The sequence below is a fragment of the Berghia stephanieae genome, chromosome 6, assembly GCF_034508935.2.
Source record: "Berghia stephanieae isolate SIO BIC M18660-M18661 chromosome 6, UCSD_Bste_1.3, whole genome shotgun sequence".
NCBI lineage: Eukaryota > Metazoa > Mollusca > Gastropoda > Nudibranchia > Aeolidiidae > Berghia > Berghia stephanieae.
Window position 1 is genome coordinate 25426059 of NC_088365.1, and position 19179 is coordinate 25445237.

Here is a 19179-nt window from a genome sequence, read left to right on the forward strand (position 1 = left end):
TGAGAGAAAGAAAGATCGAACTTCACTTCCTACAAGATAAGATTAATAAAGCCATAACCAACATTCACATATTTTCTTCCGTACTCTGAAAAGAAAGAAAAACACACGTTATTTTAAATTTTGGCCGGAAAAGTCGTCTTTCAAGTTTGGTCGATTTTAATCGATGGATAATTGAAGACAAGTTTTCTGGCCAAAATTTTAAATTCTGTTTGGTTTTTTAATATCTTTTTTTCATGGCACGGCGGGTTTAATCTATGCATTGACATCTTTCGTCCAAGCATCATCATCCCGACCCATACATGGCATTCACCTTCGCTGTCACAATCAATCGTACAATTTATTAATTAACACGAAATAGTTCATAATAACTATAGATTTTTAAAGGCAATAGGTAAATAGATAGTTTAATTGTCTAGTCAACAAAAGTACCAAAATAGCACACATTAGAAGACATTAAAAAGATTTTAAAATAAAGAAGAAAAAAGAAGCTTCAGCTCTTTATTTAGCTAAATTATATCTCTCGCTATTCCATCCCATAATATCAAATATCGCAGTGTAATAATATTGTATGAGGCCACCCCATCTGATGCCAATGTCAACGGAATACATCAGCGCAACGTTGGGATCCTCGCTGCCTTGTTTGCCCCTATATATTCCTATTGATGTCCTCGAATCGAATCCAATATGCATTGCATTCACTCTCAAAGACATTTACATCTCAATGCCTGGCGCTTACAAAGTCTTTTATGGCGCTTTTCTTACATCATAATGTGTTGTAGGTTCCGGTTCGTTTGAAATGTTAAATTTTGATTAAATTTAAAGACGTCTGATCTTAAATCGACTCGGGTGATTAACTTTTTAATGTATATTTCTTTTTAAGGCTTTGAATATTATAGAAAATTTGAACATTTTAAAAAGATTTTTAAAGAAATGAATTTTTAAAAATATTGATGATACCTATGACAAGACAGAAAATATTGAAATCTTTATCATATTAATATTCTTAGGAATTTAATAACATAAAATATCGACACAAGGGAGAGAATGGAGAAGAAATAAAGGGAAATAATTTGAAGATTTTTTAAAAAAATGAAGAAATGCATATGTGCTATCCAGTGCCCTAAATAATTTATTCTCATATTTATTATAATTTATTCACTCATTCATTTATTCATTTATCGTTTCCAGACTCGTGTATTCGTTCATTCATTACTCCCTTTAAATTCTTGACCTCATTAATCATTTTGCCATTCATTCATTAAGTTATTAATTAATGTTAATGAGTAGTAACAAAGGAAGTTCGGAAATGTGATGATGAAAAATGATGAGTGTTACTTATAATTTGTATGTGTTTGTGAGTATGTAAGTATGTAAATGATTGATGATATGTACAAATAACATTGGAAATGATTATGTAGATGTGTAAATGATGAGGATCATGAACTATAATATTGACATCACTGCCGAAGCAATGCAACACGTTGAGGACGAGATGTGTATGAATGAATTGATGAATAAGCAAGCGTCGATGATGACGAAGATGAAGATGAAATTCTTGCAATTCCTCTTTTCTCGAGTCCAACTTTCCCACACTTGGCCAGCTTCTCATATCGTTTCTTTCTTCAGCCCCCCCCCCCCCCCCCTTTTTTTTTTTTTTTTCCTCTCTTCCAACTATCATCTATATATTTATTCGTCCATCTTCTTCCATCAATTCATTCTTCTACACCCACTCTGTCATCCCCATCCCATCTCACCTCCATCCATTCCCCATCCAAATTCATCTTCACAGATTGTATGACTTGAGTCTTGATGTGACTGAGATGCGAGCATGGCTAATTTATTTGTAAAGAAAGCGACGAAAATTTGTACTAAATTGTTCAGTTTGGTACACCCTGTCATGTCATTTATCATAATAATATTGATTGATACTATGGACGAATTGCAACGAAAAAATTAAGACTCTTAAAAAAAAAAAAAAAAAAAAAAAAAAAGTCTGAAGTTGGTTGTAATTCGTCCAATAGGTCAACTCACCTCGTGTATCATTGTCATTCTATTAACGCATCACATACGTTGATTGTCATGATTTCATATGTCATTAATTCGTGCATTTTTCATATATTCATTGAAATCATTATTCGTTCATATACAGATTCATCTAATCTTTCCTGTCCCTTCGTTTATCTCCCGTCATTTATTCATATTTATTATGTATACAAGATTTAAAAAACGAGTGCATAATTCTGCAATATGTATATATTGTATGTAAATGATTCTTATTTATTTATTTATATTTATTTATATATATGGATAACTATAATCTAACTCGTCAACACCAGGGATGACCAAATTTTAGAAAAATCATTTCGAAAAAGCTCTTTTAAAATAAAATGAAATTTTTTTCCCCCCTGGCAGTTAGTGTTTTGGTGTATAATATAAAAAAGGTTTTTGGTGGTAATTTATCATACATAACAACAACCAATATCAAATGTCCGTCATTTTTTTTTTTTTTTCAAATTAAAAATTATAGAATAGAAAATGAGAAGAGTTTAATATAAAGAGCAAGACTTAATTTATAGTGTGCACGAGAGTGGAGGAGACTCACACCGTGAATCATATTTTATTTGTGTGTCATTTACGTGTGTAGTATGTAGTAAAGTAGCGGTTTACTTTGTTTCTGTGTGTGTTGTGTATATGTCTGTGTGTGTATTTATGTATGTGTGTCAAATAACAATGAAGGCAGCAGAGCCCATGGGCCGTCTAAGCAAGCACAACACCAATGCAACATTGTACATTAATAAAAGGGGAATGAAGACTCGGATGTGTCTGGATGTGTAAGATCGTGTCGGGCTGATTGGGCTAGTAGCAATACTAAGCTGTTTATCTGACCAATCTATCTTAACACTAACACACACATCTCACTCGATGCCCTCTCTTCTGTCAAATTAACTATTTCTTTCCTGTTCTATTATTATTATATTATTATTATTATTATTATTATTATTATTATTATTATTATTATTATTATTATTATTATTATTATTATTATTATTAATGACCTGCTTTTGAAATTATTTTATCGATCTATTCATTCATTCGATATAAATATTCGGTATTTATGAGTACGATTATTCCTTATTTATGACCTTTAAAATCGATTATCTTTGTCGATATGTCTTACTGAAAATTTTCACATGAACGAAGAAAGAAATACAACAGAATTCATTTTAATTAATTTCCTTTTCCTTTTCACATCATTTGGACATTTTTATTGGAAAAAAGGTTGAAATTTTGATTTATTTAAATTTGATAATTTTTATTTTTCCTGAGATTTTCAATTGATTTTTTCCCCATGTTTTCCATATTTTCTTTTCTTATTCTAATAATTGTGAACCGATTGTTCAAGCGTTACATGATTGTTTAAGAGTTTGGGTTTTGTATGTGTGTGCTTGTGTACATTTCTCATTGTCATGCATTATGAATAATTTATTTATTGTGTAATAGAAAGTGGAATTGTAATTTATTCTGTAAACCAGTTGCCATTTGTCGTTATCATCACTCTGCTCATGTTAATACCCCCACCCTCCTCACCCCCATTTCTGTAACACTTTCAACAGAAACATGACTATAATAATTCTATTATGACATGTAGTAATTCTTGTCACTTTCTCTCTTTATCTTCATCTCGCATATTTATTTGAGACTACACTTTTTGTAAATTTAAATTATTGAAGCCCTCTTAGTCTGAAATTTAAATTTGGCCATTGAAGAAACAAGATGTGCTAACAACAACAAACAATACGAGGAATGGATGATGATTATTGGAACAAATAGAAGAGACTGATTTTTTAAAATAAATATTTTCCCTTGATGACAAAAGAAAAAACAAAAAAAAGCAGTGAAATTTTCATCGCTACGAATTGAAAGTCGTTTATTATGAATGGTTTTAAAAAGGTTTATTCTAGATTTGAGTCTATTCGCTGTCAAATAAATACATAAATAAATAAATAAATAAAAGTAACTTTATGAGAAGCGATTTATACCTAGCAACATCACGGGTCAGATATGGCGGTCGATTTTATTTTTATTTTTAAAAAAATTGTTTTGATGTGGATCGGCTGGCGGACGAGTAATCCTTTTATTCAATTTCCAAGCTGAGAGTCGGTCTTTGAATCAAATTAGTTGGCGCTAAAGCTTTTAACTTTTGGTGAACAGCGAGGGAGAGTCGGCGGACCTCATATCTGTAAGACCTCCTAATTCGATAAGAAAGAAAGAGGTTAAGTGTATTGTCATTTCACACCATGCCAACACTCTGACGGACTTCCGGCTTAATTATTTTTAGACTTTCACTTTCACTTTCAACCGTAAAACGGTTTGTTTGGTTTATTTGAAATTAAGGAGATGAATTCTCCAACCACTAAATTCATTTCAATGTCAATATTCAAATTTCGTGGGTTTGTTTGAATAAGAGAAAAGGGGGAGAGAACGGAATTGTGATAGTGAGATAGGATATTGGAAGCAAGTGGGAAACAACAGTTAGGGAAAGGTTTAATCGAGTTGTTTGTGTGTGTGCTTGTGTGTATGGATACGAGTACGAGTAATTTATTGGTATGCCTGAAAGTTGGGTTGGAAGAACGAGAGTCGGTTAATTAATTAATTGGAGAGAAAGAAGAAACAACTTGCATTGAATAATGTATATGTATGTATGTACGTTTGTAAAGTTTGTGAATATGTAGATGGGTTGTAATAAAAAGTGTTTAATGGGTTTATATACAGTATTTGTAAAGGGTGGTCATTTTCTGACGCTTGTATTGTATGTGTGCACAGCTTTTTGTAAATGATGCAAAATTGTCGGTAATTGGTTTGCAATGAATTAAGTTTATTGGTGTGCTTGTTTGTCAGTTGTTGTTATGGTTTTTTGTAAATAATGAAAATGTATTTTTTTTAGAAAAATGAAAAATAAAGAAATTTAAGAAAGAAATTGCATTTTCTTGTTTTTTTTTTAACCATGAGTTTATTGTATTCACCTTGAAGCACTGTCTGTATGAGACCTACATAATGGACTCTATTTGTTCCCAGTTCCCCTATGTCTTACTTTTTCTTGAGTGCTCTATTTGTAATTCTATAACTTTTTACTATCCCATTTTCTTCCTTTTTACTGGCGCTGATATAACCTAAGCAAGCGCCGTAAAACCCTTAAAAACAAACATAATGGACATGCTGGGTAGGGTTCCTGACCTCCCATCGTGGGCAGGGAGGTACATACTGTCTTCTATCCCTCTATATCTGTTTTCCAACTTGCTTTCGGTCTTTGTCTTGGAATGAGATTACATGGTTTTGCAAGCGCCGTAAAACCATTAAAAACAAAACAAACATAACGGACATGGGATTAGTCTTTCGTGCTCAAAGCTCTTTACAGGGGGTCTTAACGAAACAGCAATACTTAACATGTTGGACGGGTTCTTCTTTTGTTCTCTATTGAACTTGTCTTGTCTATTTTTCTTGGGTTCTTGTCGTTATCTCCGTCTATATCCTTTCATTTTTCCATCATCTTCCTATATAAATTGTGCTGGCGATGAAGTGACCGAGAAGTATCACAAAGCGCCGTAAACCCCTAAAAAACAAACAAAACAATTTATCCATCATGGACGTTTTCCTGATTCTTTTCCCCTATCATTACTATTAAAAAATTATTTATTTATTTAGCCGAGATTTGGTTTTAAAGACGCATTCTTAGAATCTGAACGGATGGATTGGTGGAGGAGGAGCAGGAATCGAGCTATTGAGAAGATCTGAGGACAGATATGGTTGGAGGGACATGATCGCCGATGTCTGCAACAGGCCTGGCACTTGATGATGATGATGATGATGATATTGATATCCTATCATCTTCCTATTTGCTGGCGACGAAGTCAGTGACCTACTGGGTGGGGTTCCTGACCTCCCATAGTGGGCAAGGAGGTACTTGTGTCTTCTATCCCCCTATATCTGTTTTCCAACATGCTTTCTATCTTTGTCTTTGGATGAGATTACTTAGTTTTGTCCTGGCTGGGAGGGAAACAGTCGAATGTATAGTTTTGGGAGATGATTTTTTTTCCTTGTTAACCATCTATCTGTTTTGCATTGTTTTGTTTTTTCTTTTTAACATGATTTGTAAACATTTTAGTGTATTCCTCTTATCTATGCGCTTGTGTCTGGATGAGACTTTTAGGTGATTTCGAACTAAGCAATTTGATAGTGCTCTTGGAATCTACATCTGTTCCTTACCAATTTGAACCAATTCCCCTTTGTCTTACCTGTTCTTGGGTGCTTTCATTGTAATTCTAGAACTTTTTACTTTCCTATTTTCGTCCTTTTTACTGGCGATGACTGGCGCTGATATGACCTAAATGTGTTGCAAGCGCCGTAAACCCCTAAAAAAACAAACAAAACAATTTATTCATCATAGACGATATCCTGCTTCTTTTTCCATATCGTCACCATTTTAAAAATTAATATTTTTAAGGAGCTTCTATATAGCGCGATATTCACTAAACGTGCTCAAAACGCTTTACACTAGGCGATACGTATTACAAATTATTGCGACACGTTATATTATCTGGCTGGTGGATGTTGTGAGTACTTTACTCTAACGCATAACATCAATGAAATTAGCCAAATTGTCACACTTTTGATTATGAAATCATATTTTTTTTTAAAGCATCTAAATCACCCGAGCATTAAACTTAAACCGATCAGAGGCGTTGGAGCGCTGGGGAACTACTGCCCACGACCCCTTGCATAATATGAACTATTGATAATCAATCCAGTGGCGGGCAGTAGAAACTTATTTTGGTAGAATTTATTTGTATTGAAGAAGGAACGAAGTTGGGGTCACTCGGCTCTTTGTTATTACTTTTCTTGCCAGTTAAGATTTTAAAATCTCTTATTTTGGCATCTGATTCACAATCAACAACATAACGTTTGGGGACGATAGATCACATATTATTATTATTAAAAATGTTAAAAGTTACACACAACTTTGTCTGAAGGGTACGATTAATCTGGCGCGCGGAACTGTTGGGTATTTTACTTAAACGCATAGTATCAATTGTATTTCATAACTGATGAGCTTGTCACGTCATCATAAATGACATCCACTAACCATTACAGATACATATCAACTATTCATGTTTGAACCATTAGGTGTTCGCTACGCGTGAAACACACACGTACACACACACACATCCACACACACATACATACATTCTCTCTCTCTCTCTCTCTCTCTCTCTCTCTCTCTCTCTCTCTCTCTCTCTCTCTCACCTACACACATGCACACACGTATACATAATAGGTACATACATTCTTAATCTAAATATAATCATTTTAATGTGTCAATGAGTCGCCACAAGAATGTACCACATTATTGCAATCTCTCTCTCTCTCTCTCTCTCTCTCTCTCTCTCTCTCTCTCTCTCTCTCTCTCTCTCTCTCTCTCTCTTTCTCATTCATTTCACCTTTGGCCATGTTTGCAAATTTTGCGTTTTTATGCCAAAGTCCAAAAAACTTGGCGCATTTAAAAATGAGTGTCACAGGAAAGTTAAGATTTGCATGGGAACCATGGATTTGCAATAATTTGGGGGATTTTTTTATTTTAAATTTTCAACTTTTCTTATTTTATCTGTTTATTAGAGAATTAACTCTATTTTGTTAAAATACATACATTGTTGCCCTAGAGCCGGAACGATGAGGTAGGTTTTTAAAGTTAAATCACTACATGACTAAATCATGGCAACGCTATAATAAAATCAAGATTTATTTCCAATTTTATGTGTAGTTAAACGGAATAAGTAATGAATGGAATAGTTTGGCACTATTTTTTCAGATCATTATTTGACATTTTTATGTGACTTGTTTGCATAGACTCATGAAACATTTAATTTAATTTTCCCCACGCTTGTTTGGCATTTTTTTTTTTTTTTTTACATGTGACTTGTTTTGGCATCTTTTTGCAAACTAAATCTGGCAAACCTGCTTGAGGCCTCTTAGTTAGCAGCCTGATAATCCAACTCGTCGCCATCTTTGATTGACATAAGATGTAAGAAAATGTCGTGTCACTCAACCCCCCCCCCCCCCCCCCCCCTCCCCATCCTCCCTCCTAATCATCCTCTGCAACTCCTTTTCTACTTACAGCTATTACACATCCCACCGCCCCCCCCCTCCCCCCCCCCCCCCCCCTTTCCATTCCATTGGCTGTCACCCTTTTCAACCCTCCCCCCTATACATGCGTCTCTTCTCAAAATAGGGAAAGAAGAGGATTGGGGGGGGGGGGGGGGGGGGGGGGGGGGGTTGTAGATAAAAGTGAAGGCCAGATTATGACAGTCGGGCAACGTCCAAAATAACTTAAAAGTACAGTCCAGTCTTTGTAACATTACTCATTACTCATTACACACCTTTACGATTACCTACCTTTGACTCTTCCATAGCGCTGTTTTTTGGGGAGTTTTTTTTCTACTTTCGTTTTGATAACTAGTAATTCTTTGAACTATTTTGATTGGTTGACAACACAAGTATTAGACTACTAAAGTTTTAGATAGAACGAAGATGACGTCACTCAGGTCTTTGTTATTGTTTTTTTGCCATCCACGTTTATGAGTAATATTCACTAAACGGTATTAACCAGACTATAAAAGTTCATGATTACACATAGTTTTGTGTATTGGTCCGTTATACTTCCGGATGGCAATCTTACGAGCTTCTTAGCCAAGCGCATACTATCTATTGATGCTATAACTTATTAGGTATTTTGTTGATAAAGGGGAAACCCGAAACGCTCATTTGATCTTTTTTTGTAATTAAATTGAAGCTTACATTCAATTTCACATTATAGTTATGACTTAGTTAAAGTAGCCCAAGATCCATTAAACGTATTCAAAGCGCTTTACTCCTCGATAACATCAAGCAATACTTAACATTTCTGACCCGCCGTCTCAAAGCGGTATTATGTCGGGATACACTCGGTTAGGGAAATTGAATTCATTGCCACAAATATAAAACTTGGGTTTAATTTCTCTACGTCATGCTGGAGTATAAATACTATTTCTTGCTTTACAAAAACTTTTAAGGTCCAATTTCTCATCATTCCATCTCTAAATTCATTTTCTGGGGTCTGAATCATCCCGACATAATACCGTTTTGAGACGGAGGGTCACATTTAAACTTAGGAAAACACAAAGACACATGGCGCCTTTGTTACTTTTGTTTTCCAGTAGAAACATACAACGATGTTAACGGTCATGTCCTTATTTAAAAAAAAAAAACAACAACAAAAAACCCGAGTACGGTGACAGGGGATGTGAGTAAAGAGCCTTTTCCAAGAACTCAACTGTGCGCCGCTCAAAGCGGGACTCAAACACTCTATCTATCTATCTTTCTATTTATCTATCTGTCTCTCTCTCTCTCTCTATCTATCTATCTCTCTCTATCTATCTATCTATCTATCTATCTATCTATCTATCTATCTATCTATCTATCTATCTATCTAATACTACCTTCTATCTATCTATCTATCTATCTATCTAATTACCTACCTTTCTATCTATCTATCTATCTATCTATCTATCTATCTATCTATCTATCTATCTATCTATCTATCTATCTATCTATAATATCTTAAGAATCTGCCACCATAAGATCCAATATAAATGTAACATATTCATTTACAATCCTCCGAAGGAGAGTGGTTTCACAACACTTGCAAGGAGATTGAACCGGAAGAGTAGAGTGTGACGTCACACGACACGAATTCTCTGCACTATTAAAAGCGTCACAGTTAATTGAACAAACTTAAACACGCATCAAAACAAATAGTCAATTATTGATGATTTACGGGAATTCCGACTCACCGATTTTAGAACATCTTACTGCTTCCAAAAGGTTGTAAAAGCGATGTAATAAAATACCATACATTACAGTCTAAGCGGTTCGATATTCTTGTCTGCTTCTAAAAAAGTTGACCCGGTGCGAAAAGGTTTTGATCTTCGATCGGTTTCGGATCAAAGGGATTACTTGAAATAATATTGGGTCGATGATGTTTTGATGTAAACATCAACTGCTAATGCTCCTAGATAGATGTGACCCGCCGTTTCTATACGGTGTGTTATTATGTCGGGTGAAATAGCTACCGGAAACTGACGTTGAGATCTCTAAATTATATTATAGGGCAGTGAAGTTGTGACGTCACACCATCACACATTTCCGGTTCCGAATTCTTGGAGGTGTGTTTGTGACTTGTCCTTCAGAGGACTAGTAATGACCCTCTCCTTACCAACCACAGGAAAAATCGCCACATTCATTACGATCCAACCAGCACTTTTATCATTCAGATTTCTTCTGTAAATCACACAATTTAAAGAAAAAATAGTTATAAAAACGTGACCCTGTGTTGTAGAGTTAGTTCATTTTCCTGATCAATATTATGCATAGAGTGTATTTGTTGCTTTTCTGTTTGAGTAAGAAAAAACTATTTTTGTGTTGGGTGGGTGAGAAATTTTGGGAAAAATTCTGAAATGGATGGTATAAGAAGGAAGAGGTTGAATCATAAGGTGGCATGACTATTTTAGTAGCAGGATGCATTGGCAGATTCTTAGGACGTAAAAGAGCGAGGATCGATAATATTAATTTATTGACGACCAGCACATTTATAATTAGACTAGAAAATAAGATGCCATCAATCTGAAACCAGAAGATGTATTACGCACGCAAGGTCCGTATGCATCCGAGTCCTCTGAAAGACTGGTTTTACACTTCCAATGAGTTTGGAACCATTTTTAAAATTTTTGACATCACACTTTTGTTAATGCCTATTTTATTTAAAACGCAAGGAGAAGATAAGATGAACTTATTCGCCAGTTGCAAAGTCACCTTTAGGATGTGCCAGCGGGCCGAATCAGTTCAGTCAGTCACACCCATATTAGTGTGACAGTTCATCATAATAGTTTGACCCAGTATGAGTAAAAGATTATGACTATTCATTGTGCGGCTATGTGGTCTAGTAACTGGTAAGACATTCGCTTTCGGATCTGAAGGTCCTGGGTTCGAGCCTCGCTCGCTCGGCGCATAGTTGAGTCCTTGGAAAAAGGCTCTTTACTCACATTCTCTCAACGTACTCAGGTGTAAAATGAGTAGTACCTGGCCGTAAACAGCGTTGTCTCTGTCGGAAAAAAATTGTAATACATATCGCCTAACAGACGTCATGTATCCTACATGTTAAGTATTGCTGTTGTTCAGGGACCCCTTGTAAAGCGCCCTGAGCACGTTTAGTGGATATTGCGCTATAATATAAAAGCTCATTTTAAAAAATAATTAAAAAGACTATGACTATCTATTATTCATTTCAACGGAGGCTGTGTTAAAAATGTTAGCACTGTTCAGAACTTGTGGGGGTAGATTGTGTGTCAGGTCACAAGCATGGCATTTATGGACTGAAGTTAACGACCTATAATATGGCATGTGCTGACTGTTTCACCATTGACGCTCCCGTTACCTAGATTATAATGGGCTGATCCTCTTCTTCAATTTTTTTTTTTTTTTGCACACGTTGCAATTATCGACCGGGACTACTTTTTTTTTTGGACTTCTTGCTCATCAATAAAGCCGTCCGCAAGTCACCCATTATTTCCGTTAATGGCAATCGGCTCATTGATTTTGACATAAGCTTCTCTATCATCGGTTAAAAAAACGAAAGCCAATCGGAAGACGGCTATAGTGTCACGTGACATTGTGCAACCAATGGCAAGAAAGACCCGTTATCTCATTCAAGTTTTCTGCAGCCTATATTTTTCATTAATATTTTCCCGTGTCATGTATGCTGTTGCAAGATCAATCAGAGGAGATGCGTCAATGTAGACGGGTTAATGGAGAGGGGGTGGGGGAGGAGAGAGAGAGATGGAGAGAGAGAGAGAGAGAGAGAGAGAGAGAGAGAGAGAGAAGTTGATAGAAAGAGATAAAAAGAGATAGAGAGAGATGGAGAGAAAGCAAAGAGAGAGAGAGAGAGATAGAGAGAGAGAGAGAGGAGAGAGAGAGAGAGAGAGAGAGAGAGAGAGAGAGAGATTGATAGAAAGTGAGATAAAAAGAGCTAGAGAGAGATGAAGAGAAAGCAAAGAGAAAGAAAGAAAGAAAAAAAAATATATATATATATTATATATATATATATATATATATATATATATATATATATATATATATATATATATAGAGAGAGAGAGAGAGAGAGAGAGAGAGAGAGAGAGAGAGTCATGTCTCCATATTTGTAGAAATGTCATCGCACCAGACATAATTACGTCACATTTCACCGTAATCGATTACGCCTGGTATTTTCACATCAAAAGAGTCTCCCGTGATTCAGGTTGTAGAGCATCCGGCAAACACGTGAAGAGCAAACGGTTTGATTGTGTTACCTCTTTTTGTTGAATCTAAATTTGGAAAAGAGTTTTCAAATAACCCAGTCACTCCCTGCTGCACGTAGCCATCGTAAACATATAGATAGTATGCGCTTGGCTAAGAAGCTCACAACATTGCCATCCGGAAGTTTAACGGACCAACATACAAAACTATGTGTAACCATGAAAGTTTATAGTCTGGTTAATACAGTTCAATGAGAATTACTCATAAACTTGGATGGCAAAAAACAATAACAAAGACCTGAGTGACGTCAACTTCGTTCTATCTATAGCCTGACACTAGAACCGTATAGTAGCCATCGTTAACTTATAGCCTGACACTGACCAAAAAATCTGCCGTGATATGAGAAAAAGACGCATAACGGGAAAACCTACTTTTTCAGGAAACGCAAAAAACCGTTTTACTTAATAACATTGCAACTATTGGCTCGAATCTAAAAGAATTAATAGGTAATTAAAGAATATTTTTTTTGTTATTTTATTCATGGAACTTGAAAACTAAATATTTGTATTAACTGTGTAATTCACCAAAAGACCTTTTGCCAAATCCATGATTGAAAATTGATTGACACATGTCTTTGACAGACAGACGCAAAAATATTATGCGTCCATCGCACTTTCGGATGTGTATCCAGTGTGTGACAAACGGACGCATATTGTTTTTGCGTCTGTTTGTCATAGACATGGGCTAGTTTAGCGGTAATGTGCATAATGATATACAGTGTCATGTGAGGACGCATATCGCCCATTGTTAAGCTATAATAAGCAAAAACACCATAATCACGGGTCCCTTGAATAATCGGAAGAAACCAATCAAAAACATATAGGATATCAAGCTGAACATGCTTTATTATTTCAGAACAATGGCACCAGTCATGTAAATTTTCATAATAGTTTCATTTGCAGTGATTTGATTAGCATTATTTGTATAACTAATACTAACTCTCTTTCTCTCCCTCTTTCGTTATAGTTCACTAACATGGAGTTTGCCTTTGTAATCCTCGCTAATATTATCACATACATATTATACATTCCATCTCTTCTATTTAGATAATGAATTGAATCATTACTTAGGCGTAAACGTTGCGTGCTCGTACACATTGTTTGGAAGAGCAACGTTTCCAACTAGTCAGTGAATGATGAAGGGACATTCACTTGTAGGATTTGCAAAGAATTTTACTCGTGGAGCTGGTTGGTAGGTCTATCCAGTACTTTCGTCTATTGGGGCGGAGGGGGGAGGGGGAGGGGGGCGTCAAACCCACAAGTTGTTTCACGATCTCATCCTTCTTGTAAATCCTACACCCCTGGGTTTTGTACGAAACTTTGGCGTACAAACAAATCCGCGTTTCAGAATGTCACATTCGTTGAAGGTATCTTCTTCAAAGCTATTTTGAAGAAGAGTGTCTTTGGTGACCCTCGCCTGAATTCAGCACAAACAATCTTAGCTAGGTAGGGACGATTGTAAGCTTTGCTCAACAGATAACTACTGACTCCAGAATCCCAGTTGGCAAAGTCATTAAACCTCAACGGCAATGTCTGGCAGCCTGCTTCTACGACACATTCTTCAAATTCATTGAGATCAAAGATTTTGCCGTCTTTCCGCCTCAGAACTCTTTGGATTCCGGCATGGGTGGAATCAGCTGCCATAAAGTATGACCAGGCTCTAAATAGTTGATTGTGATGGTGCTTGCTTTTGTAGTAGTCTAATCATACAAGATGAAGTAACATAGTATAAAGGGTATACTTTATAATTTGGGCGCTACAGTTATCCAGTCAGAGTGTCACAGATTCGGCATCACGCTTATATATTAAGTAAGAAGCTGATGCAAGGTCTTCATCTTTTCGTCCTAAAATTGATTCATTCCATATCACGGCAATGTCCTTTTCACTTTTTTTGCAGTCCACTGGTGCAAATGTCTCTTTGAATAAGACCAATCTGCTTGTGAACATGGTTCTGTTAAACTGATTCATTCTCGGCAGCAAAATCGCTTTTTGCAGATCAGCGGCAAACACTGGATGGGCTGTGTTGGCGTTTTCGTTCTTGTCTGCATCCTGTTGATACCTCTCTAGCATTTCTGTATCGTGTCCGATGGATGATTTTATCGGCACACGGTTCACACCTTTCTTCACAGTTGCATAGTTGTTTGTGCAACAAGAAGGACTTACATTTTTCACATTCTTCTTGAACAAGGCTTGTGAGATGTTAAGTTCTTTAAATGCAGAATAGTAGAGTTTCTTTGATATGGATTTTCCATTGACTGCGCAAAAGTTTTCGTGCATATCATTGATGATCAGATCAGATGGTAAATATCTCCTGAAAAGCGCGTGTTCACGTCTATAATGAAAAATGCTTGTTTTATATTTCTCTATGTGTTCATGGATAATGCTGTGGTCAATCTTGTGCCAGGGACTATGACGTCCACGATTGTCAACTAGGGGTACTTCTATGACATTGTTTTCGTTAACACCAACATCCTTGAAAGCGCTCCTTATCAGTTTGCCATTATTAGCTTTGAATCCGAGAGTAGTAAAGAAGAGCTTTTTGCACACAGGATGGAAGACTCCATCTTCCTGTTTCATTGTATATTTGCATGTACATGACTAGGCAATTTTCTCCTTGGAAAGAATGCCTTCGCACTGATCTCTGCATTCTGTTTTACTTACCCAAGTCCGTACAAATTTGCGCTGGTCCTTCCAATCCTCTCCCCAAAACATCTGTTAAGCTCCCGTCGCTGGTACTCCAAGAATCTGTCACGGCATTTTTTGGAGCAGGTCGGCGCACAACCTTCCAAGACCGAATGCTTTTCTCTCATTCGCAAAAGCTTGTGTATTTCCTAGTCTGCTTTTTGTATCCGCGTCTTGTGCTTTCTCTTTTTGAGTGAGTAGAACTGTCTCTATCTCTAGATCTGGTGTAGTCATTGTTTCACTCTGCTATCGTGGTCTCTGTAATCGATGACACACCTGGAACATGCTCTCCTTCAGATATTTCTCCTTAACCGGTAAAGGATGCCGGCGTGGCAGTTTCGGACAAATACTCTTCCTCTTCAGCAAATGGAACTCTAGGGGCAGTGGTTTCGGCGACATATTTAGAAGCAAGTTCCAAATACATTTCAAATTCTGAGTCACTATCTAAACTTTGTTTCTCAATGGTAAATTCAACACAAAATCCATATCGTTTGCATCTGCTTCTTTAATCTCAACAGCCAGTTTACGTGCTTCTACTGCAGATTTTCATATCGGTGTTTAGGTAAACCTATCTAGCTCGTCTCCTCCGTTTTTCTTGTTGTCCGTGGTTTCTTTAAATCTTTTCCTCTCTGCTTTTATGACACTCATACATCATGTAATTCCTCCTGATAGAGGTTTCACTATTGATCTGAGCTAGCTGTTTCAATGGAATGTCAATATCTGAATCACCGGAGTCTGATTGTCATGATTTATTTAATCTGGGTTGGCTGAGGTGGAGGTACCGGTGGCCTTTTTAGGGGTTCGATCATATCTGATGAAAGAGATATAAATATGGATATTCAAAAATTGAACCGGAGTGGACTTATTCATTAAAATAATCTTTATCATAAAGTAACGTTGTTATGATATGATATTGAGTTACAGTTGCTTGCCTTTCCCAAAAGAATATTGAAACAGGTTATTGAGGGCTAATTGGATGCATAGCTAGAGACGTATTGTCTCAGTAGTTAAGGTTTTCACTTTGAATCAGAAGGTACCGAGTCCGACACAGTCCTAGGTTGGTTTTCAGGCCCGATTGGTTTTATGTCCACTGTCCTGATCCCAAGCAAGGGGGGGGGGGGGGGGGGGGTGCGCAGTGCGCACTTTAGTAGAAAGCTGGGGGAGATGGGGGGAGGGGGTGTTCATTTTCACCAAAGAAGGGGGTTTGACCGAAGAATTCAACCACAGCAAATTACAGGGACAGTATTTTTTCTATTTAAGAATGAATTTTAAGTTTAATAAGATCAGAAGGAGGGAGGGGAGGTTCGCGAAAATTCCGAACATTAATGGATGGGGGGGGGGGGGGGCGTCTATTTGATACACTAGAATACTACTACTACTACTACTACTACTACTACTACTACTACTACTACTACTACTACTACTACTACTACTACTCCTACTACTACTACTACTACTACTACTACTACTACTACTACTACTATTACTACTACTACTACTACTACTACTACTACTACTACTACTACTACTACTACTATTGTACATACAAATGCTTTCACTGCTACTACTAATACGACTACTACTTATTCTACAACTTATACTTTCATAGTGATATAACGATGATGATTAAAATAATAACATTAATATTAATAATTGTCATCATAATGATAATCATAAATATAGTACATGTAATAACAATAACAGTAGTGCTATTAGCATGTAAATCAATATTTGTCTAAGTTAAATATCAGAAACACAGATAAACCGTCAATAGCAAATAATTATTAAACATCCTCACTAATATATGACAAGTAATTATATGATTATATACATAAAATCTTTGATCACTTGAATAGGAAAAGGATAAAACTCACCCGAGGAAATGAAGAATTCACACCAAAACAACAATTTACTCGTACGTCTTTGATGATTGACTATTTGATGAAAATTGGAGAACAATGATATGTTCTTTTCATCGTCACCAGTCGTAATACAAACGGACGCATATATCTTAATTTTTGGAGAGTGTCTTGGCAGAAAGTCGCATATCCGAAATGCGTCTTTTTGTGAAAGACAAATTATGTCATTCGGTGGACGAATAAGAGAAAAAGACGCATATTACAAAATGCGACCTTCTGTCATATCCACATTCAATATGCGTCGATCTGTCATTCCTCGAAACGAATTTAAACCAAATTAGGTCAAGTCGCATATTTTCAAAATGAAACAGCTTTTTTATTTTCAATGATTGAGTTACCAAACCCAGATAGAAAAATGCGCCTTTCTCTCAAGTATGTGAATCCCAGAAAATGTCAATTTGACCTAGATACCGATATGCGTCTTTCTTCCCTATCACGGCAGAAATGACGTAAAAAGACAAGTCTTAGGCAACAAAAGAAAACAAATCGTGAGTTGTATTCAATAGTTCAACCAATGGGATCACTTGTTTACTTGAGCTCTACTACCCACAAGACGCTGCACAAACCTAATAAATGACGTCAAACTATAAGTCTTAGAGGGTTCTAGCGTAGCCATCATTATGTTATAGCCTGATAATGAAATCCAAATGGACTGGCAGTTTGACGTCATTATTTGGTATTTGCACTGCCTTGTGAGTTGTCGTTAGTAGAGCTCATGGAAACAAGTTATTTCATTGGTTGAACTATCGAATACAACTCACGATTTGTTTTCTTTTGTGACAAAAGACTGGCATTTTGACGTCATTTTTTGGTCAGTATCAGGCCATAACTTAACGAAGGCCACGGCTCTAGTGTCAGGCTATAAGTTAACGACGGCTACGCTAAAACCCTCTAGGACTTATAGTTTGACGTCATTATTTAGGATTTTGCATCGTCTAGTGAGTTGTCGTTAGTAGAGCCCAAGGAAACAAGTAATTCCATTGGTTGAACTATTGAATAAAACTCACGATTTGTTTTCTTTTGTGGCCAAAGACTTGTCTTTTGACGTCATTTTTTGGTCAGTGTCAGGCTATAAGTTAACGAAGGTTACGATCAGACAAATCCGACATCGTTAACATACAGCCTGACACAAGAACCCTCTAGGACTACTGGGTGGGGTTCATGACCTCCCATAGCGGGCAGGGAGGTACATACTGTGTCTTCTATCCCCTTATATCTGTTTTCCAACATGCTTTCTGTCTTTGTCTCGGAATGAGATTACTTGGTTTTGTCCTGTCGCTGGCCGGAGTCCTAGCTGGGAGGGAAACAGTCAAATGCATAGTTATTGTTTTGGGAGATGATATTTTTTCCTTGTAAATCATCTCTCTGTTATGTATTATTATTTATATATTAATTATTATTATTATTATTATTATTATTATTATATTATTATTATATTATTATTATTATATTATTATTATTATTATTATTATATTATTATTATTATTATTATTATTATTATTATTATTATTATTTTCAATGTATAATGTAAGCATTTGAGTGTGTTCCTCTTTGTTGAATTTTGTGCTTGTGTCCGGATGAGACTTATAGGTGATCTCAGACTATGTACATTGATGGTATGCTCTTGGAATCTACATCAGATCCCTATTTGTTCTCAATTCCCCTTTGTCTTACTTTTTCTTGAGTGTCAATTCTAGAACATTTAACTATCCCATTTTCTTCCTTTTTACTGGCGCTGATATGACCTAAATGTGTTGCAAGCGCCGTAAAACCCTTAAAAACAGAAACCTCTAGGACTGCCATTTTGACGTCGTTTTTTAGGTTTGTGTAGCGTCTAGTGAGTTGTAAGTAGAGCTCAAGGAAACAAGTTATTTCATTGGTTGAATTATTGAATACAACTCACGATTTGTTTTCTTTTGTAGCAAAATACTGGCATTTTGACGTCATTTTTTGGTCAGTCTTACGATGGTTACGTCACGCTACGATCCGACAAACACGCAAAGAGCAAACGGTTTGTTTGTGTTGCCTCTTTGTGTTGAATCTAAATTTGGAAAAGTGTATTATCAAATAACCCAGTCACTCTCTATCAAGAATTTAGGAGACTAAAATTGAATATAACAATAAGCTTTAAAAAA

General features: G+C 36.1%; 1 protein-coding gene across 1 annotated transcript; it reads right to left on the reverse strand.

The window, feature by feature from the left end:
* Window positions 1–14130: 14130 nt before the first annotated feature.
* On the reverse strand, window positions 14131–17468 carry LOC144974755 (uncharacterized). Its single transcript, XM_078917984.1, has 2 exons — window positions 17000–17468; window positions 14131–15936 (listed from the first exon to the last, which is right to left on the reverse strand). The coding sequence occupies exon 2, from the start codon at window positions 15018–15020 to the stop codon at window positions 14214–14216; it is 807 nt and encodes a 268-aa protein (XP_078774110.1). The 5' UTR covers window positions 15021–15936; window positions 17000–17468; the 3' UTR covers window positions 14131–14213.
* Between the last annotated feature and the right edge of the window lie 1711 nt (window positions 17469–19179).